Below are 27508 nucleotides of genomic sequence, written 5' to 3'. Positions count from 1 at the left end.
GGAAGCCCACCCACTTACCGAAGCCCTTGACCTTCTTACTTACCCAAGCCGAAGGTTCCAAATCATCCTCTACAGATATGTCGACTGGGTCAACTTCCTTAGTCATTAACACCAAACCCCCATTAGGATCCCATTGAGCCAAAGGTTCAAATTCCATCAACTGCTTCTCCTCCTCATCCCTATCCGACTCCATGGGATTGACCTAATTCAACAACCTCGTCTCTTCATCGAAAGAATCCGAAACCATCTCCGAAATAGGAGAAAACCTGTTTTGTTCCAGTAAAGGCTGATGGCAAGACACCTTGGCCCTCTTTACTGGTATCGTCGAACTCTCTGCCACAGCATCAGTGAGTCTGGGATGATCACCGGAGCTCGACACAAGCGAAACCACCACAGCTCCACTTATAGGACACCCCATCGTTGGATCGCCAGCACCTGAGACAACAGAAGTAGCCCCCACCTCGGCGCCGCTACTTGAACAACCCGTCGGATCAGAATCCTCCTGCACCGCCCTATCAGGTTCGCTGGAAATTAAAGAAGCCTCTCCCATCTCGCCGGAAACACCCATCTGAACAGAACCCATCTGCACCGCCGTGTTGGACCCTCCATCGGAGATTGGAATCTCCACTTCCATCACGCCGGAACCTATGTTTGACTTCTCGGCACTAACTTGTAAGCCTGATCCCTCTCCACGCTCACACAATAGTGACAAGCCTTGTAATTTCAGGTGGGTTATGTCACCAATATGGTCCACTTGGGCCTGTTTAATAGGCCTACCATCTGCTTGCTTAACATTCCCAAAATCAGTATGTGTGATATCATCTTTAACAGACTTTGGCTGAACAAAATTGGCCCACTTCACCATACGTTGGCCCCTTCCCTCAAAATCAACAGATATGTTTAAAGAAAAATGGGCTTTAGTCCACTTCAAAGTAGACACACGCATTGGCCTTCCAGATACAAGGTGAGTTGAGATGTTTGTTTTTGGAATAAAATCAAATTCCCCAAATCCCTCCTTCTGGTTCAACGTGCCAGCTGGTTTAGGAAACTGCTTCTCCAAATCTAAATCACTATCAAATTTCACGTGACCATTAATGTCTTTCCAACCTTGGTTCCTTGGATTACCGGTGGGATTTGCAAACCTACCACCGCCGGCAGCCACCTCCTTCCCCGGCCTAGAAACTTGTTTTCCAAAGAAAAAATCACACAACTGCCTTTCAAGAAAAGCCCAGCCACCCTTATGAAAGCCTTCTGGAACACGCAAACAACCATGTCGAGCCCCATTATGATACTCAGATATTTCCACAAAACAGCCACCCTTATTCAACCTACTAGAGCACTCCAAAATTTTATAATACTCATGAAACCGTTTGAAAAAATGTTGCTTACTAAAATCCCAACTACGTAACTCAATCAAGCATGCAATGATCCAGTCCAAGCCCGATCTACCAACCCGGATAGAACCATGGTACCTTCCACGTCTTTCTGTAATGGAATAAGAATCCTTACGTCCTCCATCAAAAGCCAAGAAGAAGGCCTTCGTGTCAATGCGAAAAAAAGCAGAGTTCCCCCGTTCCCCATGTGAAGGTGAAGGCTTGGAATGTGAAGAAGGTGGCGGCTTAGGAGGATTAGGGTTCGGAGGGGGTAAGGATGGTTGGGTCGGCGTGAGATGGGGTATGTATTGACCAAACTGACTAGGCCAATAACAAGGCTGTTGGAAAGGGATTTGAGGAGGAGGGAAGAAATAGGGAAGGTTGGGGAAGTTAACAAAAGGTGGATTGGCTTGTGCATGTATAAGAGGTGGAGGTGGAGGTAGTTGTAGTGGTCTAGAGGAGAGGTGGGCTGGAGGGGGGAGGGTGGGAGCACTCATAATTTGACAATGATTTTGCTCCCTTCCTCTTTATAGGCTGGTTTTGCTGTTATTGTCTAATCCTTCCCACCAACTAAAGAGTATCATCCTTTCAAAGATGTTATATGTATTGTTTTAGGAAAAGGAAAAGTCGAAACACCCTTGAATCAGTTTTGGAATGCTTAAATAAATCCATGTTTGTCAGATTCTTTTCTTCCTTTAGTAAGCAAGTGGTTCCCTAAACTGATAGTTGTGTTTGTAAATTTCGGGATTTTTTTTTTGACAATGGTTTTTAAGTCCTTGGACACGGAAGATGTTCAGGACATATAAATGGTTTTTTTTTTTTGGTTGACTTTATGGCTCCTTATCTGTGTACCTTCTATTGTAGTTATTGCACATTCCTTTTTATGGAATGAGAGGGAATCACATGATAGTCTTAGATCAAGTAACCAAGTTCTATTGTAGGTGATAAAGATCAAGTTGGTTGTTTATTTCCAGAATATACACACACAGACACTTGCAGTTGTATCTATTTATAATTCTTGCATATTATATGTCTTGAGAATATATGATTAGGTTTAATATCATTATGGATCGTGCAACTTGATAAACGCGACTGTTTTATTGTCTCAGGTTTATGAAGAGCTTGTTCAGGTAATAAAAGATGCAGAGGAAGGGCTGTTTCAATTAAAGCGTGCACGATTACTACGAGAAGCTGATTCTGTGCTAAATGGCTGCAATCATAAATCTGAGGATGTTAAAGTAGAACCTCTTGATCCAGCACATGTTGAACCGGAACCGCTGGAGGAGCAAAGTAACTTAGTTGGATCAAAATGTAGATTCCGTCACAGCGATGGCCGTTGGTATAATGGTCAAATCGTTGCGTTGGATGATTCTGATTCAGCAAAGATTTCTTTCCTCACTCCAATATCTGAAAATATGTTGGTACGTACAATTTTTTGGTCCTTTGTTTTCTTGCATGGCTATTTCAAAATTGTATATTTTTATTTTTGTTTTTATTTGGAGAAAAAATAGTGTGTGATTTTGTTATTATCTATGTATTTATGTGTGTTGTGTGCCAATGAGCTTTAGCTTAAATGGCACCTCCTCTCATTGTAAGAGCAAGGTGGAGGATGAGGTCATGGGTTCAAGACCCATTGGCTATGTATGGAATTGACCTAAAAAAATTTGTGGATTGCATGTTCAATTAGGCAGAATTATCCTCAAGATGTTTGGGTTTAGTATTAACATCATGTGGTATTCTCCTTAAAGCTTCAAAGGTTCGGGAGAGTAACATTTTACTCATGAGATATGCACTTTTCCTGAGCTTTGGTGGTGAAAGAGGAACACATTCTGATTTTGGTTATGTAAAAAAAATATATATCAGTGCTCTTTCAAATTTTAAGAAGGGGGAAAAAAGAATAAATCCAGGACATCATTAGTTTTGGGGTACTCTACCCAGATATCTGTTGTCATCTTTTTGTTGAACTCTTGAACTCAGTGATTTATGCCCACAACAAGATAACTGAACAATTCTACGCTTACTTGGAACTTTGGGGGTCATTGCAAGCCTGATGTAAGCTAGTTTTAGGGAAAGAGTGCTGAAGGTAATCATCTGAAAATTTTTATAGTTTGTTTACAGTATGCATATCTATATATATGTGTGTGTGTGTGTACATAGAGGCACATATACAAAGCACTATATGTCTTTCTTCTTAGTGAATAGGATTAGCTTTTGCTGACAAAACCTTTGTTGGCATCAAGCTATGGCCTCCTCCCTCTTATTTTATTTGTTTTTAGTGTTCAGTAAACAAAACAAGATATCCTACTAAAATAAAAATATTAGTGCTCTTTCAATTTTTAGGAAGGGGGGGAAAAGAAGAGATCCAGGATATCATTAGTCATGTGTACTCTACCAAGAAATTTACTGTCATCTCTTTGTTGAACTCAGTGATTTATGCGCTGAAACAAGATAATTGAATGATTCATTCTATGCTTGGAACTTTGGGGTTGTGGCAAACCTGATGTAAGCAGGCTTTAGGGAAAGAGTGCTGAAGGTACATCTGAAAATTTTCTAGTTTGTTTTAGATACTCATTTATATGAGTGCGCGCCTGTGAGCCTAGAGACAAATATACAAAGCATCATTATATATCTTTCTTCTTAGAGAAATAAGATTATTTTTTCTGACAAAGAAGAGATAACAATTTACCCAATACTTGTTAAGCACCATTAACGTATATGAGCTAAACATATTCTAACGCATAGACACACATAAATATTTATAGATTTTATATATAAGTATTAGCTACCTTAACTGAATCGTATTTGCTTTTGCTGTTAAGACAAGCGATTTATATAATGCTTGTTAAGCACCAATTAGTGCAACCATTACTGTAATTTAATTCACACAGATACTGAGTAAAACCCCATGGTATTTGTCATGTCAGTATACTGATGCTAGACCACCTAAGTGCAGATGTGCAAGTTCTTTCTACAGCAACGGTGTCGATTTGGTACTAACTGCCGCTTATCCCATGGTATGTTGCAGTTGCTTCTATTATATGGATCAGGGGTCCTGCAATTCAAATTGAAATCTCTCATTCTTCTCATTTTTGCATTGTTTTTACCATTCTCGGCAATGCATGGTATGAGATGAATGGGTGGATATAGTCAGCAGGGTAGAAGCTACGTTATGCCCAGTAGGGGCAATTAAACCCACTGGAATTTGAAAAAATAAATGGACTTGGTTTGAAATTATTGAATTTTTGTATTTCATTTGGCCCACTAAAATAAGAACAGGTGGGGCTGTGAAATTTAAAAGCATTCCACCATTAGTAGATGATCAAGTATAGGTCTCTTTAAAATTTTAAATTTGGTTATATGGTTTTTAAAATAAGAAGGTGATGTTTAGAAGACACTGGCACTATAAGGTCAAGTGCTTTGTAGCTCAATTGACACTTTCTGCTATTTCCAACGGAGATGTCCAGGGTTCAAATCCCCCTTCTCCTAACTATCGAATTATCAAAATGAAAAAAAAAAAAAAAAAGGAGAAATAAAAAGAATCGAAATGTGGCAACTGTGATAGAACTGTTGGTAATTGCATATGGCAACGTTGCTTTTTGTGTTTTTTAACAAACTTATGAAATATATATTACATAGTTTAATTTGTCTGTTATACATCTACTACGCAGCTAAGAAACTGTTGAACTGTATGCTCCATAAAACAACTACGGTGTCATGTTTAAATCATATGTTAACTACCAGCATGTTAGAACTCACATGAGTTTGTATGTGTACAGGTGTTGATGTCCCATTGTCCTCATTGAAGAAGTACATCCCAACAACTTGGGACCAGTCACTAGTGGGTTCAAGCATTTGGGCAATATCAGACAGTAAATCTGGCATTTGGAGGGAAGCTGAACTTGAATCCTGGGATGATAAACTTGGAGTAGGGCAAGTTGTTTTCCGAGATGATGGAAGCTGTGCAAAGCTTGGGGTGGATGCAATTTCATTATCTGAAAATGCCCAAGTGAGTGATGAAGAGGAGAGTGATTCCGTCTCAGAACAATTTGATTCTAGTGACTATGAAGATGAGGATTCACAGGGTTTAGGATTTCTTGAAAGCTCCTCCCAACAAAGAGGCATTCAGACAGAAACTGTGATATTTGCAAAGTGGGAAAATCACACCAGGGGCATAGCTTCCAAGATGATGGCCAATATGGGTTATCAGGAAGGGATGGGTTTAGGAGTATCTGGGCAGGGAATGTTGGATCCCATGACTGTGAAGGTCCTTCCACCGAAGCAATCTCTTGACCATGCTCTTGAGTCTCATGAAGGTGAAGAGACCAACAAGAAGCAAGAGAAGAAGCGGAGCAGAGGTGGAAAGAGAAAACGTGAGAAGAAGTTTGCAGCACTGGCTCGAGCAGCAAAAGAGGAGGAGGAATTGGAACCTGATGTCTTTAGTCTTATCAATAACCAACTTGCAATGCATCATGAAGCTTTAAGTGGTAGGTCAGCGAAGAAGCAGCGAGGTAAAGGTTCTGGGGAGGGGAACAAAGTAGATAGACGGGCTCTGGTTGCTTATGATGATGAGGTGAAGGACTTGAGGATGCGAGCTGAGAAGCTTGAAGAAATGGTTAATAGAAACAGAAAGGAGAAGGTAGTTTATGAAGCTGCCATGAGAAAGTTAAATGAAACTCGCAAAGCTTTAGCGGAGGCTGAGTCAGCTCATGCATCTGCATCAAGTGCGGTTGTCAGCCGAGAAAAAGAGAAGAGATGGCTCAAGTTTTAGATTTTATATTATATATGTAGTTGTGTAATTTATTTATACAGGATGGATCTAAAAGGGGAAAAATTATTTGTTTTTGCTTTGAAGAAAAGCCTAAATCTTGAATCTAGATTGATTTTTATGTGCATGAATTGTTGTAGATGAGTAGTGATTATATTTTTGGCCTCATTACCTAGAATTCTAGATTGAGAAATTATTTACCATGCCTGTTTGTTTCTCCCAACTCCAAATTATGTTAAAGTTATAACAAAATTGATTTATATTATAATTTCTAGCATTTTTTAGCTTATTTGGTAAAGTCTTAATTTCTGGCTATATCAAAAATCAATTGGTATCTAAATTTGATGATAAAAAAACAATCATTAGGAGCAGTTCTTATAGATTGAAACTTTCTTTAAATTTTTATTTTTAATGAATGTGAATTAAAAACTAAATTAAAATTAAACTATCATTATGATCATAGCACTAGTGGTTCAAAGTTCAACTCAAAGTCTCCTAAGGCCAAAGGTGTAACATTGGGTCCCACAAATGATGGCATGAGATTTACGCATCCTCTTACCGTTTAAAAATGGGTCCACATGAGCACATCCCGGCGCCAGTGACTTACTATTCAAACCAAAATAGGCAAAAAGCCTTCCACACTCAACGGAAAAAACTCAGGAAACCTCTCCAAGCAAAAATAAACAAAACCTTGACTTTCTTACTTCCTCTCCAAGAACTTTATCCCCTTAACGGTCTCAACAACTACTTTCTATATAAATTATAAAACCCTTCACTCTCTCTCTCTCTCTCTCCACCTTAGGGTTTTTGATTTTTTTTTTCTCTCTCTCTCTCTCTTTGAAATCTATGGGCGAAGAAGCAAAAGCAATGGATACGCCACCAACGATTGGGGCATCGGTGATCCCAATCATGAACAAGCTCCAGGACATTCTGGCTCCGGTGGGGGCCGAGCTTTCGAAGATTTCGCTTCCGCAGGTGGCGGTGGTCGGCAGCCAGAGCAGCGGCAAGTCGAGCGTGCTCGAGGCGTTGGTCGGCCGCGACTTCCTCCCTCGCGGCTGCGACATTTGCACGCGGAGGCCGCTCGTCTTGATGCTCGAGAATCGTCCTCGGAATGCGGCTGACGATGACGACGACGGTGCCGAGTGGGGCGAGTTCCGCCACTTGCCTGGCAAGCGCTTCTACGATTTCTCCAGGATTCGCCGCGAAATCCAGGTGCTTAGATTTTATTGCTTCGATTCAACTTTCGTATTGAAATTCTTTGTGCTATTGAGAGATTCATTGAGTTGCAATCATTAGTGGAATTAACATTACAAATTCAAATGCTGTTTGTTGAGTCTGAGTCTGAGCTTTTGTGTTTGGGGGTAGTGCAGGCTGAGACCGAAAGAGAAGCGGGGCAGAACAGAGGGGTTTCAGATAGACAAATTAGCATGAGAATTTCATCTCCAAATGTGCTTAATATGACCTTAGTTGATCTACCTGGTGTTACTAAGGTTCCGGTGGGAGATCAACCCACTGACATAGAAGAGAGGATTAGGAAAATGATAATGGCACATATCAGGCGGGAAAACTGTATTATTTTGGCTGTTACTCCGGCCAATTCTGATTTGGCAACTTCGGACGCACTTCAGATGGCTAGAGAAGCTGATCCCACTGGTACCAACATGGCTTTATCAATTTTTTGAAATTTGGTTTTACTTGTTATATTGAATACACTTGGTTCTAGTGTTTGATACTTAATGTTGTGGAACACTGACATAAATGTATCAACAGGTTCTAGGACAATTGGTGTAATCACTAAGGTTTGTGTGTTTTTTTTTTTTTTTTTTTTAACTATATTTTTAGCATCCTTGTTAAATTGTTAATATGCTTGAATAACGGTATAATGTGGTACTCCTGTGCTGTTTGTAGCTTGATATAATGGACAGGGGTACTGATGCCCGAAACTTTCTGCTTGGAAAAGTTGTTCCACTTCGTCTCGGTTATGTTGGTGTTGTGAATCGCAGTCAAGAGGTGTAGATTCTTATAAACTTATTTTGCAACGTCCATACCTTTTTAATTTACACCATAACTACCTGTATGGTTGTTGAAATTGCTCATAAAAAAGAAAACATTACTTTAGAAAGGGGTGGAGGGTACAGAAATGAGAAAGTACTTAAAATAGGAGCATGATTTAAGCTGCAGTACAATGTGTTTTTGATTATTTAGAGCTCAAACCCATTCTATAAACTTTGCAAAAAGCAGCATGGTTGGACTATTTTGCCTCTATCATCTGCTCTTTGGCTTTGGTGGTATGCTTATTAACTTTTGAGAAAATTTGATGAAACCTAAATGGCTAAAACTTAAATCTCGTTTAAATCTTCCTGCATTTTGATTTTGCATGGATGATCTTTGAATGGGGCCATCATGTGTTAGTCTTAATCATTGATGGATGCGATACACTTGACTAACTTTTGCGACCAAATATTTGTGACAGCATGGTATTTGTGGCCCCTTTGGGAATGGATACTGATAAAATGAAAATACTTAGCCATCTTGAATTAGTACAAATCTGTTAACAAAGTTCAATCATAAGATTTATGTGGTTATATACTTCTTTGTAGTACAGATCCTGTCCTCTTCAAACTTGTTGAGTGACAATATTCCATGTATGGATCACCTTTGCAAGTAGGACCTCTAGTGATGGTCTTTCTTTTTCTTTTTTTAATCAACAGTTGGACTGCTGAAATCATTGACATTCTTGATCTATCAAAGTGGACTATTGGGTATACATGTGTTAGTGAAGTCTTAAATTGAATAATAATAATAGTGAGTGGTTAATGTAACATAGTTGGGCCCAAACTCATAGGCTTAAGCTTAAGTTTATGGGTTAAGTGATATCCCTATATATTATTTTTACTACTCAATTGGAGTCTCCCTAGCATGGACCAATCAAATGGCATTCTTCAGTCAAAATATAATCATGATGCCGTGGCAATGTGCTTGACTATATTGCGTTCAATTGAATAACAACTGTAGATGAGCAAAGCCCTGTATTAGCCTCATTTTTTAGGCTACTTTGAGATGTTCAAGAAGAATTCCTAGATCACCCTCCCCTTCTTATAAGTTATAACACATTCAAAAAAATTTCCTTGTGTACCATACACATAAAGAATTACTGATTTAAAAAAAAAAAAAAACACATGAAGAATCTATAAGGTTTCCCATTTACTTCAGTGATGCTGAACTTTTTTGGCCATGTGTATCAGAAATCTTAAATGCTTGTTCTGCAAATTGTATTGAAAAGCCATTAGTGATTAGCCTTTATAGTGAATGTTGGATTTTTCTTTGGCTATTACTAGTTAGTTACCTCTACTTTTTTCCTTGTGTCACAGGACATTAATAAAAACCGGAGCATTGCAGAGGCTCTTGCATATGAGGAGCAATTTTTTCATGATCATCCTGTATTTCACGTTCTCAAACCATAATTTTGGCTTCACTAATGCTTTACTTTTGACTTGATATTGAATGTTTGCTTTTGTTGAATGTCATACATGTGGAAGGTGTATAGTGGTCTCTCTGATCGTTGTGGCATTCCTCAGTTAGCAAAAAAGCTAAATCAGGTTCTTCTGCTCCCCATTTCTTCACTCTCAAAATTATTGCCTTGTGAATGCATTTGCTGTGTACAAATGATTGTGCCAAATTTTTAAGATAAGCTTATGTTTGGTATCATTGTTCCATTTTTTTTTTTTTGATAGGTAATAAGACTTTATATTGAAAAATTGAACATCATGCTCACGATAGTGAACACTTTGAACAAGAAACAGATAAAAAAAATCAAAAACTAAAGGAACTAGAGGCTAAAAACTCAGATAAAGAAATACAATTCGTACACCCCCAAATACGAGTCCGAGCCCAAAGAAACAGAGTAACAAAAAGGAGAGATTTTAGATGATCTAATGTTCTCTCCTTGTCTTCAAAAGTGTGGGTATTGCGTTCCTGCCAAACTAACCACATTAAACATGCCAGGACCATATTCCAAATGGTTGAACGATGCCCTCCAAACCAGTTTGTCTACATAAACAAAAAGGAGAGGACTGACCTTGGCATTACCCATTGGATCCCAAACACTGCAAAAGCTTCGCTCCATAAGGCATGAGAAAACTTACAATGAAGCAGGAGGTGATCCACTGATTCCCCATCACAGTAGCATAATTGGCTATGGACCATGTCACATTAGGCAGTATTCACTAGTTCGAATCTTCCCTTCTCCCTCTCTTGGGGCCAAAACTTATAAAAAAGAGGCTGATTATTATTAATTAGGGGTTAATATTAAGCTTAATTTCATTTAGCTTTTGAAAATTGTAAATGGTCCCATTGGTGATGCAGACAGGAAACAGCTGAGTGCTTTTCTTTTCATATAAATCACTAAATGCATAGCGTGCATGAGATGATATACTTTTTACTAATTAAACTTTTTAGATATTGGAGCAATGGAAAATGGAATGGTTGTGATTCTGTTTCCCTTTCTTATTTAGACAATTTGTTGTCTTTATTATTTTTTTGTTCTGTTTTTTGAGTGGTCATTGTTGATTTTGTTTGTTTTCTATTCAGATCTCTTACTCTTTATTATTTTTCAATTCTTTTTTTCTTTTGATTTTTCATTGTTGATGTTATTTGTTTCCTATTCAGATTCTGGAGCAGCATATCAGAATGGTTCTCCCAGGTTTGAACGCTGAGTTAAATTCCCATATGATGACTATTGTTAAAGAGCTGCGAATGTATGGAGAAGCTATTGAATCTAAAGTAAGTTACACAGTATAAAATATGTGAGTTGCTAGAATATTTTTAGCCTTCTTTGGTGCTTAAATGTAGTTTGCAAAGTTTGGGGGAACTGGTGTATTTGCATATATGATGCCATAATTGTACTAAAGTACTAGTAAGATTGGATAATCTTAAGTATTGTATCCATGTATGATGCCATGATTTCTTCATCATGGAATCTGATAATCCATATTTAGATTTATATATATTTTTTATAAGTGTATATTTAGATTTATATTCTGCTGGAAACTGTTTATTTGTGCGCTATGTTGAACAACTATAAGGGCATATGATGCCATAATTGCATTAAAGTACTGGTAAGATCAGATAATCTTAAATATTGTATCCATGAATGATGCCATGATTTCTTCATCATGGAATCTGATAATCTGTATTTAGATTTATATTCTGCTGGAAGCTGTTTATTTGTGCTCTATGATGAACAACTTTAAGGGCATGGTTTTTTGGTAGATTTTTATTAAAAAAAAAAAAAAATCTTGAGCATTTACGATTCTCATGAGTTTTTAAACTCTTGGCTATTTGATTCCTGAGTAATTAGATCTCAATGTTCAGTAGAACCTGAGGAATTAGTTTTAGAAATCCAGAGAGTATAATGTAGGCTGTATGGCTAACTTGGATATGACACTCTATATACCAACATATGCACACACATGTATATATTCATTTAAATCAATAATGAGAAAAATTATAATTCACAAAGCATAATGCTAATAATCTGAAAATTAATTAAATTTCCATTATAAAAAATTAAACTAAAATTACTATTAATTTATTTTAAAGCTTTCTCCAATAGAAATTATTTGAATACTTTGATGCTATCACTTAGAATAACAAAGGTGCTTCAATAACCATATTTTCCTTTGGATTTGTCATAAAGCAATATTCTTTTTATCTTGAGGGAGATACAAATAATGCTTTTGAAGCTATCACTCAGAATAACATTGGTACTTTAGTAACCATATTTTCCTTTGATTTTCTCATAAAACATTATTCTTTTTATCTTGAGAGAGATACTCCATAATTCAATATGAAGATCATCATCATTTGAAATTTTCTTAACTTTCTTCCATTAGTAACTTCATACCCACTAGTGCCATCAAACATGATGTAAAGAAACCTACTTAACCAAAGGGTAGCAATGTACTTATATTCATAAATCAGAATTAGGCAAAGAAAAAGAAAAGGAATTTACATTTTCCACAAAAAAGAATATATATTAGCTAGCAGAATGATATGTTTAGATGAGGAGTATATACAAGGAACTTTCTTTGTGGATATCCCATTGGACACATCTCATAGCATAATCAGTAACTTGTGCGTATTAAAACAAATTAGAGAGAATTGCAGGTTGGGGGTGATATTTGAGAGATGAAAGGGAAAGTAATGAAAATTCCTAAGATAGCTAAGCAAAATTTATTACCAAAGGTTTCCCAGAGGAGGGAGAAAAATTACTTCGAGAAGTTGAAGTCTAAACATGACGGTCTGCTGGGATTGATCTGTTCTGTTTAGGTGTGTGTTTATCAATTTCCGGTTTTGTGCGCAAGGTGAGGGAGATCAAATTTCCTAACATTTAGGAATCCCATATAATGTGGGAATTGTGATATGCTTTGAATTTAGTTAACCAAACACTAATTTTGGTAAATTCATTTTGTTATTTATCAAATTTTTTTTTGGGTAAATTCTGAAAATTTTGAATTCCCACTTTAGATTCCTACCAACAAAACACAATCTAAAAGATCTGGGTAAGCTATTAGTTATTGCTTTGCTACTTAAGAATTAAAAATTATTGCTTTGGCTTGTCTAACAATAGCTTTTGACACAAAAGTTATCTCTTACTCTGCAGATGCTTCCTGAATGTTTTGTATATGGATATGTTAACACATTTACTTACTTTCACCTTTATTGATTACTATATTTTTATTTGGTGTGGGGTGTGTTGGAAAGGAAATTTTCTTATTTTGTTACCCCCACCTCTTTTCTCTCTAAGCATTTTTTTTTACATGCCATTAACTAGGGGGAACAAGGGGTGATTCTGCTGAACATTTTGACACAATATTGTGAAGGTGAGATTTCGTTATCTTGCTATAGTTTTTGTCCGGGGTTTTCACTCATTTATCTAAATTGATGCTACATGTCATATCCCTATAGTGACTACTTTATGTTTCATTTACTTATTTAGATTTTTCAACCTTTTTACATTTTTAATTGTTTCATATAAAAGGGTAAGTCGATTTTTTTTTTTCTTCCTTTTCTCTTAAAAGGCCCCTTTACCATTACTATTGGCTGTTAGAGAATTAGCATTGTCTAGTTTAGCTAAAATTTGCATGCCGAAGCCCAACCCAATAAATCATTATCATCCCACATTGGACTAGCAAGGTCCTAGGCAAAATTCATTCTATCTACAGTGCACATCCATAACTAACTAGCACTGTAACTTAGCAATTGGACTCTTTTATGTTATTTCTGCTAGCTACGGTGTGTGCTCTCTTCCTTCTCTCTCTATGTGCAAAATCATTCTGTTTCCTTCATCACGTTGGGGGCCCACTGCAAGATCGGTATAGTCATCTATTTGAGTGATGGGTGTGCCTTCTCCTTCCGATGGGTGGTCCAAATCTTCCTTTGTTAAGGGGACTTTACACCATGGTCCTCCTCCACATGTGGTCCACAGGAATGCTCTAGGATGCTGACTATAGGGAGTCATCAACCTAGATGAGGTTGAAGCTGAGACTGAGAACGAATGGTCCAAGCAGAAATTAGAGGACGATTTTGATGTCTTAATGATGCCCTTGTTTTGCGATGTGGGTGGTGGCATGGGCAAAGTTGTACAGTGAGGTGTCGGTGAAGGGCGAGATAAATGGAAAGAGATATTGAAAAAATAGCAAGAATAATATTTTTATAGAATGAAGAAACAAATATTGAGTCAGATGTGGGATACTGAGTATCTAAAATACAAAAGTAGCTTCTTAAGTTAAAATTTTCCTAAAAATCATTGCCTTAGTGTTGGACAAGGAGGCGTCATTATCCTTGTATTTAGTGGGCCCATTAGAGGGAGAGGGACAACATCGGAGTCCTCAGTTTGTCCGACCTTTTCAGGATTGGGAGTTGGAATTTATTGATAATATTCTTGAGGTATTTTATGATAATTTGCCTGCTTCTTCCCATCAGGATCAAGAGGTGTGGGTGCCATCTAAGAAATGAGTATTTCAGGCAGAACCATAAAATAATGCTCTTAACTCTTTAAGTGTTCTTCAGGTAATTTCTTCCCTTGGAAGAACATATGGATGGCGAAGGTTCCATGAAGGGTGGCTTTCTTCATGTGGACTGCAGCCCTTAGGAGGATTCTAATTGTTGATAACCTTTGTAAGAGGCATATTTTGATAATTGATTGGTGTTGTTTGTGTAAATGTAGTTGGGAATCTATTGATCATCTACTTCTCCAATGCTCTATGGCAACAAATATATGGTCCTTTGCCTTCACCTTGTTTCGGTTGGCTTGGGTGATGCTCAAATCAGTGCTTGATTTGTTAGAATGTTGGGAAGGTGAGTTTCAGTGCCACAGAGGAGCGAACATGTGGTGAGCCTTGCCCTTGTGTGTCATGTGAATTCTGTTGTATGAAAGCAACAGATGGGTCTTTGATGGAGTTGAACGTCCTACTTTTGCAATCAAAAAGCATAGTTTGTGGTATTTGTTTGACAGGATACGTGCTCTAGGAGACAGCCTCCTTTTTGTCTTTTGTTTGAGTTTATTGATTCTCTGTATTTTTTATTTGTATTCTTTGAAAGGGACTTGGACAATTATTATTCTCTTTCCCTTTTCTGTTTCTAATAAATTTTGTACTTATATGTATAAAACATCTTTAAACTTTTTTTTTTTTTTTGATGGGAAAACAGCATTGTGTTTCCTAACTACTTAAACTTTTGGGGAAATCGGTAATTTATCACCCTTAATGCTTCCTTTATTGTGTTAATCCCCAAGAAGACAAATGCTATCAATAGGGATTTTAGGCCCCTATCAGTTTGATCGGGAGTGTATTAAATTATGGCCAAGGTGTTAGCCAATAGATTGAAAAGTATTTTGGATAAACTTGTCTCTGAATCACAAAATGCATTTGTGAAAAGAAGGAAAATTTTGGATTCGGTGCTTATTGCTAATGAGTGTGTATGGATAGGATGGGTTTTGGTGAAAAGTGGAGAGGTTGGATTTATTCTTGTATAACCACGTTACAATTTTCTGTCTTGGTTAATGCTTCTCCCTGTGGTTTTTTTTTTTTTTGGCACTTCATGGGGATTATGGCAAGGGCATTATCCCCAATAGGTGCATCACGTGTAAAAATGGTGAAGAAACAGTTGATTATTTGTTGCTTCATTGTCTTGTGGCAGTGGGGTAATGAAACTCATTTTACTAGCTTTTGAAGTAACTTGGGTGATGCCTATGATGGTGAAAGGAATGTTACAACAGTGGCAACAGAAAAATCATTCAAATATAAGGTATGGAATGCAGTTCCAGGATGTTTATGTCATTCATTTGGAGTGAATGGAATAGGAGGAATTTTGAAGACAGAGAAGCCTCTACACTGGAGATTCACTTACAATTTGTACCTTCACTATTTCATTGGACATTTGTAGATCCATAAAGACCTATGCTCATTGACTTTATGGAAGCACTACTCTTGTAATTTTTTGAACTATCTAAGGGTATACGACTTATATACCCCTTAGGTTCTTTATGTATTTTTGTTTCTTTTTTAGTAATTTTTTTTATAAGTAATAAAAAAAATTAGTACTTTTTTAAAATCACCTATAAAAAAATATTTTGATTTTTTGAAAATTTAAGACTCCCATGAGCTTAAACTAGTAGCTGTTTGAATTCCTAAAAAATTAGATCTTAGTGTTCACCAAGTCTTAAAAAACTAGTTCTAAAAATCCCAAGGATTTAATGCAAGTTCAATGGGGGAGAAAACAACTCATGTGACCATTACGGTAGGTGATACCTGATAAGGAATGTTAACTAATTATAAGTGTGATTTGTTACGATTCTAATTTAAGTGCTAAACGTGTGAGATTAAAATCCTTAACTTTTAGGCGAGACTATAGAGCCCCATAAATTGTGGGCATTAGTCAACTAGACACACCCATAATTTGGTAACTCCCAAAAATATTAAATTTTCTCCTTAAATTCCTGCCAATCGTACACAACCTAATAGATGAGTAATACTACAACCACAAACTATTTTACAGCATTTTTACAAAATGTTGATGTAGCCATCCTTTTATTGGTTTTTGTCTAAGCCCACCATTAATCACTTTTTAATTTACCAATAATTACTCACCGCATCAGCAATTTGTAAAAAATTTTGTAAAATAATTTATATCTCTAGCATTATTCCTAATAGATATTACTGATATGGTAGATCAATAAGACTATTCCAGCATTAAAATTGGGCAAAGGACAGTATACAGGCCAGTGAGCATATGTGCAAGTAACAAAGATGTTTCAGCACAGATACTTTTCTTTGTCATTTTTCAATTTCTTCTCCTTGTGCTTGGATTCAGAAATCAGTTTGTAAGAAAGCTGATCTAAAACTCAAAAAGAAAGATCCTAGCCTAAAAGCATTTGAGGGTCATTTCCTCTCTTTAAGTGTTTCTTGGCATTTCATATTTGCTCTATCCACTCTCTCCTTTACATGTGTTTTTGGTTAAATTCTCTTTCCTTTTTTTCTTTTTTAAAGTTTGGGTAAAAATAAAAATATACTCTCTTCATTCCAATTTGTTTGTCCTCTATTCCATTTTGGGATGTTCCAAAATATTGTCCTGTTTTCTAAAATTAAAAACCTTTAATTTACTAATATTCCTATTATGCCCCTAATTATTTCCAAAACCATTTTGATAAATTTATTTAAGGGTAATTTTGGAAAATTATACATTTTTATATAGCAGACATGACAATAAATAATGTTCCCTAAAAAAGTTGGATTTCTGAAACAGGACAAACAAATTGGAACAAAGGGAGTACCTGATTAGGCAAAACACCATTCACAATCGACTTAGGAATACCAGCTCGAGAATTCTGGCCCTTCTCCAACGTGGGTACCTTTTCAACATCCATATTGCGCTGAATCATATGGAAAAACATTTTAAAGATAAAATTAGTATACTCTTTATGGTAGGGCTGTTAACGGGTTCAATCACAAAATCAGTGATACAAAAATTTAATATGCAATCAATTCAGATCTGTTAACAGATGTTCGTATTGATCATGAATTTCAGAGTATCTAGTTGGATCTGAACTCATATCATGCCATATTCACATTGAATTGACAGTCATGTAACATAGTTCTTTATCACATATCACATAGCTAACCGTCTAATCCTATATAAATGGTTCAACCAAAAGTGGTGGAACATACCTGCGATGATCTCAGCTGCTGCATAGCAATCTCAACAGCTTTGCTCCCGCCTAAGAAATTTGGATTTGAAGAATTTATATAATCCATCTGAATGAAATAAGTTCATATATCAGCAGAAAACAATACCGGCATTTGTGTGTCAAATTTGATGTTATTGAAAACAAGATGTGATCAGTAGAAAGACTGTCATCTAATATGAAATTCCGGTGGTACCAAAGCACAATCACTTATCATGTAAGAATCAAGAAAGCAAATGAATCAATCACTTTCATTCCAGCAAGTGACCAAAACAACAGATTGTCAAGGACATCAAAGGTGTAACGAAATTATTTGATAAAAATCATTCAAGATAGCAAACAGCATACTGTAAAATTTGTGTATTAATCAAGCCCAATTGCTTCGTTTTAGTGAAAATAATTCCAACAATATTAAGTGATCAAAGCAGGATATTTTCAAGGTGACTGAAAGCTGCAAAAGTATTGTAATTCAGTAATTCGTGATGCTTGATTTCGGGATACAAGCTTTCATATTCTGTTCTTTATGTTATTGTATAGCCAACACCAAGGTTTTGTTTCTATTGATAGCAGGATATAAGTTTTTGATTTATTATATCCAACTATTAGTAAGCAATCAAACACTTGGATAAAACCTCATTTTCAAGCCTTCATTTTCTAGTTAAAATTCCAGTCCACATTTTGAAAGATATTAGGATATGTAATATCAGATTTCAAATGAATTTTGAAACTTGGTGATTCCACTTTACCATCAATTAGCACAGATGCAATATGAAGTTCTAACTATAAATACTTTCGTGCCTACTTTGCCACCCATATATCTAATTACGTGCCATCCTAGATTTTAAGTATAATATCATTGCCCACAGCTTTGTTTTTTTTTTTTTTTTTATAAGAAATTTTAATTTACTAAAATTGGAAAAGCACATACAAGAAGTATACAGAAATTTAAAAAATAGAAAGAAACAAAAGAAAGCTAAAAGATTAGCGATACGAGTGCAAAGAGTCTAAAAACTCCATCAGAGAAAAGAGCAAAATTTAATTGAACGGAGATATTATATAACCTCCATCTCAATAAGATTCACTATCATTCTCTCAGCAGGCTTTACGCCATCACGCAAAAACTTTCCCATGACTTCATCCATACGCCTTCTTAAGAAGGGAAACCTTTGCAACTCAGTTGCCTCACAAGCACGGCTCATCTGCAGGGAAACAAAATATTCTACATCTTGAAATTCATCACACAATAACACAAAAGCGAAACTCATAAGAGCACAGCAAACTAGACTTGTATATGTCACCTTCACCAGTTCATCATAAACAAATCTGAGACACTGAAGACTAGGATCCAACAACCGAGCAATTTGTCTTCTAATCAAAACTTCAAATGGAACCTGAAACACCAATGCCAGAATTTACCATCCAATCACCCATGGGAAACACAAAACAAATACATCATATGCAATCATCATGATACTCACTTCTGGCACAAATAAAGTATTTCTAAGACCAGTGGCATTTTGAATAGCCGTTCGGATATCATCATCAGATAGATCGTCACAAGGGTCCACTTCCTACAAATACTCCAGGTAGTTAGCAGGCAGCTAGTGTGATGGTTAACAGTCATTGTCACCAATAAACTTTTCAGCAGATAAATAATAGACAAAGTTTAACATCATTTACAGATAGAATCAATAGATAAAACCATCTAGTTTAAGCTTAACTCCATGGTGCATGCACATCAACTCAAATAACAGGATGAAGCAGGAGGAAGGAATATAGGTTTGAACTATTGCAATATGGCTTTAGGTTAGAACATATTAAAGAAATAAAATTAAGTATAAAAAAGAAGCAGCACTAAAGAAGATAGAATATGCTTCTGAAAATAGATTGTGCACCTCCAAGGTCTTTACAAAAATTGACTGGAAAATGTAGTGAATCCTGGCTCCACCTGACAACTCTTTAGTTGACATCTCCTGACTTCTTCCATCCACCAAGGAAGAAAATGCTGTCAATGATTAAAAAGGTGCCGGAAGGGAAAATCAGTATGGCAATTGGCAACAAACCCATGAAAAGTAAATAAGCAGTACTTGAACAAGTCCTACTTTTACAGATTGGTATAAAAAATTTAAAGATTAGAGTCCAGAGAAGACAGACAGAAATAAACCCATATGTGAACATGGGAAAGATAGCATCAATTCCTAAATACAAGGATGCTACAGTTTCCCTTTATTCTAAGAAATATTACTAATTGGATTTATGGGAACCGAAGGCATATTGAACTATCACAAATGAACTAAAAGTAGATGAATCTAAAATACTAATGTTTGACTTATATCTTGTGTTTTGGCATAGCAAAAGCCAAAAAAGAAAAAAACTTAGAAATCAATCCAAAGAAGGAAAAAAAAAAATCAATATCAATAACATCCAAGAAGTACTACTAAGACTCACTCTAGATAACGAAGACGAAGAGATGGTCACTTTGTTTATATACTAAGCATAGGAATCAATTTATTGCCCAAACCAGGAAATTGGCAAGCAGTAAGTTCGGCTGACAACATTTAGGCATCAAAACATCACAGGAGTTTGTAGCAGAGAGAAGAAGAAACAAATTTAAAATATATAAAAAGTTGTGGCTGGGGAAGATCAAAGATAAACTCTTGCATAAGACTAGACTAACATCAAGCCTGGAAGTTGGATTATAAGCTATTACAACCAAATACATAACTAATTAGCAAAGATAGTCAAGTTATGCTGAAGATCTACAAAATGAAGGATAATGAACCAAAAGGATTTGCACATGGGCACAATTTTTGTGATAAGTAATTTCATTAAAAAGTGCAAAAAGGGAGAGCTAAGGAATATGAATTTCAGTTGCACTGTCAGTAGCTGCTTTCCTACAAAGGGGTGTCTATTCCTTTCTCCAAAGGAATTGACTTCCAAAATGCTTTACCAGTGTGTTTACCAGTGTTGGTAAAAGCGCACTTAAGAGCAAAGCACGTAGCACCAAGTAGGGCTTATCTAAATATTATAGGAATTATATAAAACTTTTTATTTCAATTTATATGATAATTTAATCATTTGATTGTTGTATTTCTCATTAATAATTATTTTGAAATTTATTAGTATTATTTTTTTTAATGTGTGCTTCACTTCAATCAAGTGCATGCTTGCGCTTTGCACCTAGGCTCCAAGAGGCTTTACCAACACTGCTGCTTACTGAAATCCCCTTCCAACATGCTAAAAGCCTAAGAAGCACAGACACGGACATGGGTATGACATGGTGACACGAGCAATTTCTGAAAAATTATAATATAAAACGGTCGGTACGACACCGGTATGACACAGGTACAACACCCTAAATGAAGTGTCCGTGCTTCCAAGCTAAAACATCAATTACTAAGCCCAGCATCACCCAACTAACCCTGAAGAGGCTTAGCACCATTAAACAATCAAGAAAACAGATGGCTCACAGACTCCCCATTAGACTTAGACTTACGCATGCATGAGCACACACCCCTTTCAAAGAATACAAATAAAAGCAGTCCACACAAACTCCATAGCCCAAATATTCCCAGCCCATAACAATAGGATCAAGTTCCCCCCCCCCCCCCCCCCCCCCTTGTGGGGCCTAAGTCCTAACACATGAGATTTTTAACATTTTAATTGAAAGGTTGAATGGAGGCAAGGGTCGAACTCAGGATTTTTTGCTTTGATACCATGATAAATTGTCTATTGTGCCAAAAGTTTAAGCTATTAGGAAATGGTGATATTAATCACTTATCCATGATTCTAACAAAGGGAAAGGAAGAAGCTAGCCGAAGCCTCACCTTAGCCTCTCTGTTTACAGCTAGCTGAAGCCTGAAACATCAAGGTAAAGGAAGGAGCTAAACTCCTATCAGAATACCATGCATCTTCCTAAAATCTAATCCATTGTCCGTCATTTAACCCAAAGCCAACAAGCCTAGTGAAAGAATCCATCCTGTTCTAGTTGCCTTCCTTTTAGAGACCACAACCATAAAGAATGTTTCACAAGTTGCAGGGTCCAACTCCCCACTAATTTATCATATTTTGTCCCCACTGGCCTCCTCCATAGATGACTTCATTCCTGATTGAAATGCCAAGGAAAATTTGTGAATAATTCGCACTTAGGTATTCAACTTCCTAATCCCCAACCTACCTGCTTCTACAGGTATAGTAGCAAGATCCAATCCAGTGTTGTTAAAAGTGCGCTTTAAGCGCGCTTAAGCTCAAAGCTCCAAGCCCTAAGGCTCTAGCGCTTTTTGCCTCAAAAGCTAAGCTCATTCAAAGAAGCACGCTTTAGGCGCGCTTTTTTGCGCTTTTTCAAAAAGCTCAAAGCGCGTTTTTTGGAGCTTTTTTATATTTAAAAAAAAAATAAAAACCAAAACTGAATTAAAGTTATAGGATCTTGACATTATTGATATAAACCATTGATTTTGTATATTTTTAGTGTAAATTACTTATCAAATTTTTTTTTTTTTGAGTATAACTTGTCCTAAAATAGTAAAACCCAACCCACAACCTCCCAGATCTTCTCTATTTTTATTTTATCTCCTTGAAACAATAACCCACCTAGCTCCTTGGTACCAATTACCATGTTGCAATATCCTCTTATTCTTAGCTCATTCATGGAAACAAAAAAAACGTATGATATAATATATGTGGTAATTGTTTAGTTACTTTAGTGGTTGATTTTGAACATAGCAAACTAATTCTTCCAAAGTTATAGTCATTAAGTAATTAAATTATTAACTAATATTACTAATTAGTCATAGGACATTATAGATATAGGAGATTTAAGAAAGGATATTACATGGAAGTACTGATATCTAGTTTATCCAAAAAAATAAAATGACTTGGACTAGCAATTTTTGTGTTAAAATTGCAGAAGTAGGGCATATCTAAATGTTATATGAATTATATAAAAAGTTTTATTTCAATTTATATGATAATTTGATCATTTGATTATTGCATTTCTCATTAATAATAATTTTTAAAATTTTAAAATTATTTTTTAAAAATGTGCGCTTCACTTCAATTAGGCGTGCGCTTGCGCTTTGCGCTTTGCACCTAGGCTCCAAGAGCCCTTTGCGCTTAAGTGTGCCCCTCGCTTTTAACAACACTGATCCAATCTACAAGATGAGTTTTCTTCTCTTCCCTCAATCCCTCTCATATAAAATCCTGTTGAAACTTCTCCAACTTGTTGGCTACATTTATGGGCACATTGAAAAGGGACATAAAATATATAGGTAATTCAATAGTGTACTCTTAATGAGTGTGACTCGTCCCTCCTAGGAAAGGTATAATCTTTTCCAACCAGCCAGTTATCTCTCCATTCTTTCAAAAGATGTCATTCCATATGTGCCTCACCTTAAAATAAGCCCCCAATGTGAGTCCCAAATACACCATATGTAAGGAACCAAATCGGAATCACAAGAACAAGACATGTGTATGTCCACCAAAATGTATAGCCATGTTGGTGTGCATGACATGATCCCACACAAAATTTCAGGGCACACATAAACATAGAGCTTTGCCAATGTGCCATGGCACACCTAAGTTGAAATGTTGTTGGATTTTCACCTGGAAAATAAGCCGAAATGCTATTGGATTTTGGCAATGAAAATAAGTCAAATTGCTGGCTGATTTTGTTGTGGAAATAATATAAAACCACATTGGTGAACACTAACATATGTGATATGTGTGCTCATTTGCTTAACCATCATCAGATGACATACCACATTGTTCTTAACTGAACGACGAGATGTATATGATGAATAACAAAACAAAAGTGTGGAGACTTGTGTTGCATTGCTTGATGTGGTGTATTTGGCATGGAAGGAATGTTAGAAGTTTTGAGGGATGTGAACATTCTATGCTAGAGATTAAGTCTTTTTTCTTGCAAAGTCTCCTTGATTGGAGTGTGGCTTTGTCTCATTCTTCTTGTTTTTCCCTTCCTGTTTTACTTGATCATTGTAATTTTGGTTCCTGATTTTTGCCCCCACAGTGACATCCCCAATGTACTTGGGTTGACTACTTTTTTAATAATATTTTACATTACCTATCAAAAAAATTTATTTTTTTCAAAAATATTGTCAAAACTCTAAAACTACAATTTCCTCACTTTCGCCCAGTCTAAGCAAATCAAAAATCAAAATCATCAATTCCAACCTGCTTGCATTATTCTTGATGCACATATGGTATCATAGGACATGCACACCCCTAAACCCTAAGTCAAATGTTTTAATTTATTTTACTTTGAGTAGTATTATCTATTAAAAGACATAGTCAAAATTAGGTATTGTCTTTGAGGGGCTTTTGGCAGGGAAATTGTCCTCCTTTGAATAGTATTAAGAGGCATAGTCAAAAAATGTTTTAATTCATTCTACTTTTTTCCTGGATTTTGGCAGGGAAATCGTCCTCCTTCGAATAATGAGAGACCTGTATCATCAGGTAAACTCCTTTTTATGTTGATAATTTCCCAAGTTTGGTTATCATCCTTAACTTCCACGATAATTAGCATGGATAATTTTCTGATTTTGGTAATTCCAGCTCAAAAGGAACCTTCTCCTTCCTTAAGAGTGGAGGGTGAGATCATAAGTTCAAGTCCACTAGATGCTTGCATAACTTGGCAATAAAAATACATTTGTATTATTATTGTTTTATCTCTGTATGCAATACTTTAGGGGAAATTTCTTTGCTTTCTTAATGTATTTTTCAGATTTCTCTCTGTTAATATGATATTACTTATAGAAGAATTAATGCAATAAATATCAATATACGTTACTAGCATGCTTTGTAGTATTCAAATTTATAAGTGTATTTTGGTATCAGATGCTTTTAGTAACTATAAAATAATTTGCTGGAGGATTATTGGAAAGTTCCAAATATCTTTAAAACTGTAAACATGTATTTGGTGGATGAGGATATATTTCTGTAAAATGCAAATAAGTTGCTGAAATATTCTGAATGGCATGTTCACTCCTTGTAAGAGCAAGGTGGAGGGTGAGTTTATGCATTCAAGATCCATTGGATGCATAAATTATCAATAAAAAAGGAAATCTGATATTTATAAGCATGTTTATGGTGTGTACATATGGATGGCTATGGCCGGACATTTGCTCATTGTGGTTGCTATGTTCATTGATTACATGAGTAGTAAATCTTTTCATCAATGCAATTATTTCCTTCAAAAAATGAAGTTACGCAAGCAGTAACAGTACTACTTGCAATGTAGGAGGAAATACAGCTACAAGGACATGGGGAATTTCATCAATATTTGGCAGCAGATCATCACCTGGAGAGAGTCAAGCTAGCAGATCACTTGGTGAAACTGCTCACCATGTGGAGCAGATGCCCTCTATAATCCAATTGAGAGAGGTAATAGTGTTGGTCACAGAAGTTTATTTCTATGTAAGTAATTTGTTCTGTGTAATTCATTTCCTCATTTTTCAATTTATATTACTCTCTTGTCCAGCCCCCATCCATCTTAAGGCCACTTGAAATGACAGAGCATGAAGCAATAGTAATAACTGTAACAAAATTACTCTTGCGGTCTTACTATGACATTGTCAGAAAGAACATTCAAGACTTAGTTCCAAAAGCTGTAATGCACTTTCTGGTAAGTCTTTGTCCCTGTGTAATCCCTTGTCCATTGTCGGCTTTATATTTGGGTAACTTCCGTCATCTTTTCTTTTGATATCTTGCCTGGTCCATTTAATGTTTATTTTATTGCTGATGTATTCTAGGTCAATCATACGAAAAGGGAGCTTCATAGCATCTTTATACAAAAACTATATAGGTATGTGTTTAACTCAGGGACTCTTAGGTCTTTATTTATTTATTTTCATCAGTTGTTTGGCACTGTTGGAATTTTAAAAAAATATTTAAAAAATATCCAGTATATGTGATATGCCATCTCCTTTTCTGTCTGTTCATTTAGTTAATGCATTTCATTTTAATTAATATGTGTCACTTTAGATCCCACTTTGTGAAATAAATATATTCACCAAAGGTCCATTGTACCCCCAACAAAATAACTACTTAACAAGTCTGTTCAACTAGTTCTTTTACTACTTGATTGTTTTAAGTTTAAGCGCCTGAAATAATCCTTAAAAGTTAAAAGTAGGTCTCTTGACATGTGAGGTTTAAAATTTAATGAAAGAATTTAGATCATGTATCACTGCACTCAACTGATTACAGAGAAATTTTAGTGATGAAATGATTCTGATTACCCAAAAGTGGATGGACTCTTTGGGGATTTTTGTATAGTCCCTGGTTTCATTGTGGTAGCTTTATTGTAATCGGAACTTCAAGTCATAAGAAGTGGTGTTGGGACTTCAAAGATATGAGAACCAACCTATAAAACTCCTCTAATTTGCTCGAAATGATACACTCCTCTAATTTGCTTGAAATGATACATTGTGTCAGCACTCTTGACATATGAAAAGATTTGTATTGGTGAGGACTCCCTGTCTTCATCTGGATCAGCTGATTTTTAGGCTTGCTAATGATGAACGATGGCTTGTGTGAGGGACTCTGTAATGGACATTTATTACTTTTGTGGTACTTTATTTGATTGTTGTTGAGAAACAACTGCATATAAATGTCAATGGTGAAATTTGAGCATGTTTTTACTGGTAATTATGCAGAGAGAGCCTTTTTGAAGAGCTATTGCAGGAGCAGGAAGAACTAGCTGTAAAAAGAAAACAGATGAGAGAAATGTACCTTGTTTTGCAACGGGCTATTCAGGTATTTAACTTTTAAATAGTACAAAGATTAATATAATAAGTAGTTATGTCTAGAATACTGCAATTGTGAAAAGGGAAGGGATTTGTTGGTGGCAGTCCAGCTATATCCGGTATCCCTTTTTATGGGCCAATTTCCAGAAATAAGATTTGCAGCCATCATGAAAACCTAACCAACATAACTGACCTGAAACAGCTTCAGATGGTCAAGTAGGTTCTTCCACTGCTAACTTCATTAGATCTTGTTCTTATGTTAATATGGTGGAAAAGCTCTTTGATATTCAGCAGTTGCTTTCAACATTTTTGACTACCATGAAGAATCCCCCCTCCCTCCCTTTTCCTTCTTTTTTTCCCTCTTTATGTACTTGACTGAATAATTCATTGGAAATTATAAATGGCCTTTCACCAGTTTACCTTATGAAATACTACTGTTGGACTACTATGGGTTTTATGTATTTCCCATCTTGGCGAAAAACCTGAACTACTGTCTGTTGTTGTTTGTAGACACTAGAGGAGGTTGAATCTGTTGTATTACCCCAAAATTCAAACTTACGCGGGGGCACCGATACTACCACTGGATTGCCAAGGATCCCAGGCTTTTCATCCCCTCTACCCTCAGCAAATTATAATGATAGCAGATCATCCTACATATCATCATTTACTAACTCTAAAGCCACTAGATTATTCCATTCAGAAGAGCATTCAATGTCCATCAACTCAAATGGACTGTAATTATCATGTGGTAGGGCTGGACATCTACGCTACAAACACCTGATGTCAGATTGTACAGTGCTTTAATTTCTATATTAGAATTCAGCTGGTGGCCAATTTACTGCAATATTGGTTCATATGAATGAAGGAATTAATTGTTCAATGACAAAAGGTGGTAACTCTCATATAAACGGAGCAGAACTAGCACATCTCTCTTGGGGGTTTTGGTTTGCACCCAAATATTAAAAAAAATTAAAATGGCGGAGGGCAGAGGAGAGGCTGATTGTATATGTTTTAAGAGCAATGGCATCTAGTATTTATGTATTATATGTGTTAATTGAGGCTTAATACAGATGTTTATGGTGCTTGATTATTATTATTGTTACTGTTGTTTTAAATTTTAATTTTTCAATTGGAAGTCTTAGTTGATGGAGTTTATATCTGGAAGAGTAAACTTAAACATGCGATTCCTTGAAATTGTTACATGCCATGGATATGGAAAGCGTCATAAACAAAGTGTTTTGCAAGTGAAATTAAATGGGTAAATACTGCAAGATGTTCTCATCTTGTTTGAATGGGAAGCCGTATTTGTTTTAGCTTCTGATATGTAGGGGGAAAAGCAGCCTTGATTTCTAAATAAATTATTCAC

The 27508-nt window shown here is 36.0% G+C and overlaps 3 protein-coding genes across 3 annotated transcripts; 2 read left to right on the top strand and 1 right to left on the bottom strand.

Moving 5' to 3' along the window:
- Positions 1 to 2455: 2455 nt before the first annotated feature.
- On the top strand, positions 2456 to 6265 carry LOC112039181 (zinc finger CCCH domain-containing protein 22; the record flags this gene model as incomplete). Its single annotated transcript, XM_065763518.1, has 3 exons — positions 2456 to 2794; positions 4327 to 4387; positions 5150 to 6265. Coding segments are annotated over 3 exons (1392 nt in total), but the record flags the coding sequence as incomplete, so codon positions are not given.
- Positions 6266 to 6734: 469 nt separating this feature from the next.
- LOC112039171 (dynamin-related protein 3B) lies at positions 6735 to 27297 on the top strand. The gene is made up of 15 exons (XM_065763517.1): positions 6735 to 7350; positions 7509 to 7791; positions 7909 to 7937; positions 8047 to 8148; positions 9510 to 9578; positions 9678 to 9737; positions 10807 to 10920; positions 12974 to 13059; positions 14369 to 14499; positions 23744 to 23854; positions 24639 to 24781; positions 24879 to 25022; positions 25150 to 25202; positions 26053 to 26152; positions 26653 to 27297. Exons 1-15 carry the CDS (start codon positions 6985 to 6987, stop codon positions 26878 to 26880), a joined length of 2019 nt encoding a protein of 672 aa, XP_065619589.1. The 5' UTR covers positions 6735 to 6984; the 3' UTR covers positions 26881 to 27297.
- LOC136063323 (dynamin-related protein 3A-like) lies at positions 16904 to 19413 on the bottom strand. The gene is made up of 6 exons (XM_065763521.1): positions 19279 to 19413; positions 18862 to 18954; positions 18682 to 18774; positions 18445 to 18582; positions 17367 to 17453; positions 16904 to 17071 (listed from the first exon to the last, which is right to left on the bottom strand). Exons 1-6 carry the CDS (start codon positions 19351 to 19353, stop codon positions 16919 to 16921), a joined length of 639 nt encoding a protein of 212 aa, XP_065619593.1. The 5' UTR covers positions 19354 to 19413; the 3' UTR covers positions 16904 to 16918.
- Positions 27298 to 27508: the final 211 nt, after the last annotated feature.

The sequence above is a fragment of the Quercus suber genome, unplaced genomic scaffold, assembly GCF_002906115.3.
Source record: "Quercus suber isolate HL8 unplaced genomic scaffold, Cork oak 2.0 scaffold_511, whole genome shotgun sequence".
NCBI classification, from domain to species: domain Eukaryota; kingdom Viridiplantae; phylum Streptophyta; class Magnoliopsida; order Fagales; family Fagaceae; genus Quercus; species Quercus suber.
The sequence above is the reverse complement of the archived record's forward strand: the minus strand, read 5'-3'. Positions and strand labels throughout refer to the sequence as shown.

Excerpts from the sequence above, each read along its gene's own strand:
- LOC112039171 (XM_065763517.1), top strand. The coding sequence starts at position 6,985 with ATGGGCGAAGAAGCAAAAGCAATGGATACGCCACCAACGATTGGGGCA. Across the intron at positions 9,738-10,806 it reads TAGCAAAAAAGCTAAATCAG|ATTCTGGAGCAGCATATCAG; the intron begins GTTCTTCTGCTC and ends TTTCCTATTCAG. Across the intron at positions 13,060-14,368 it reads TGCTATAGTTTTTGTCCGGG|TTGGGAATCTATTGATCATC; the intron begins GTTTTCACTCAT and ends GTGTAAATGTAG.
- LOC136063323 (XM_065763521.1), bottom strand. The coding sequence starts at position 19,353 with ATGTCAACTAAAGAGTTGTCAGGTGGAGCCAGGATTCACTACATTTTC. Across the intron at positions 17,454-18,444 it reads TGAATCTTATTGAGATGGAG|ATGGATTATATAAATTCTTC; the intron begins GTTATATAATAT and ends TATTTCATTCAG. Across the intron at positions 17,072-17,366 it reads AGCAGCTGAGATCATCGCAG|CGCAATATGGATGTTGAAAA; the intron begins GTATGTTCCACC and ends CATATGATTCAG.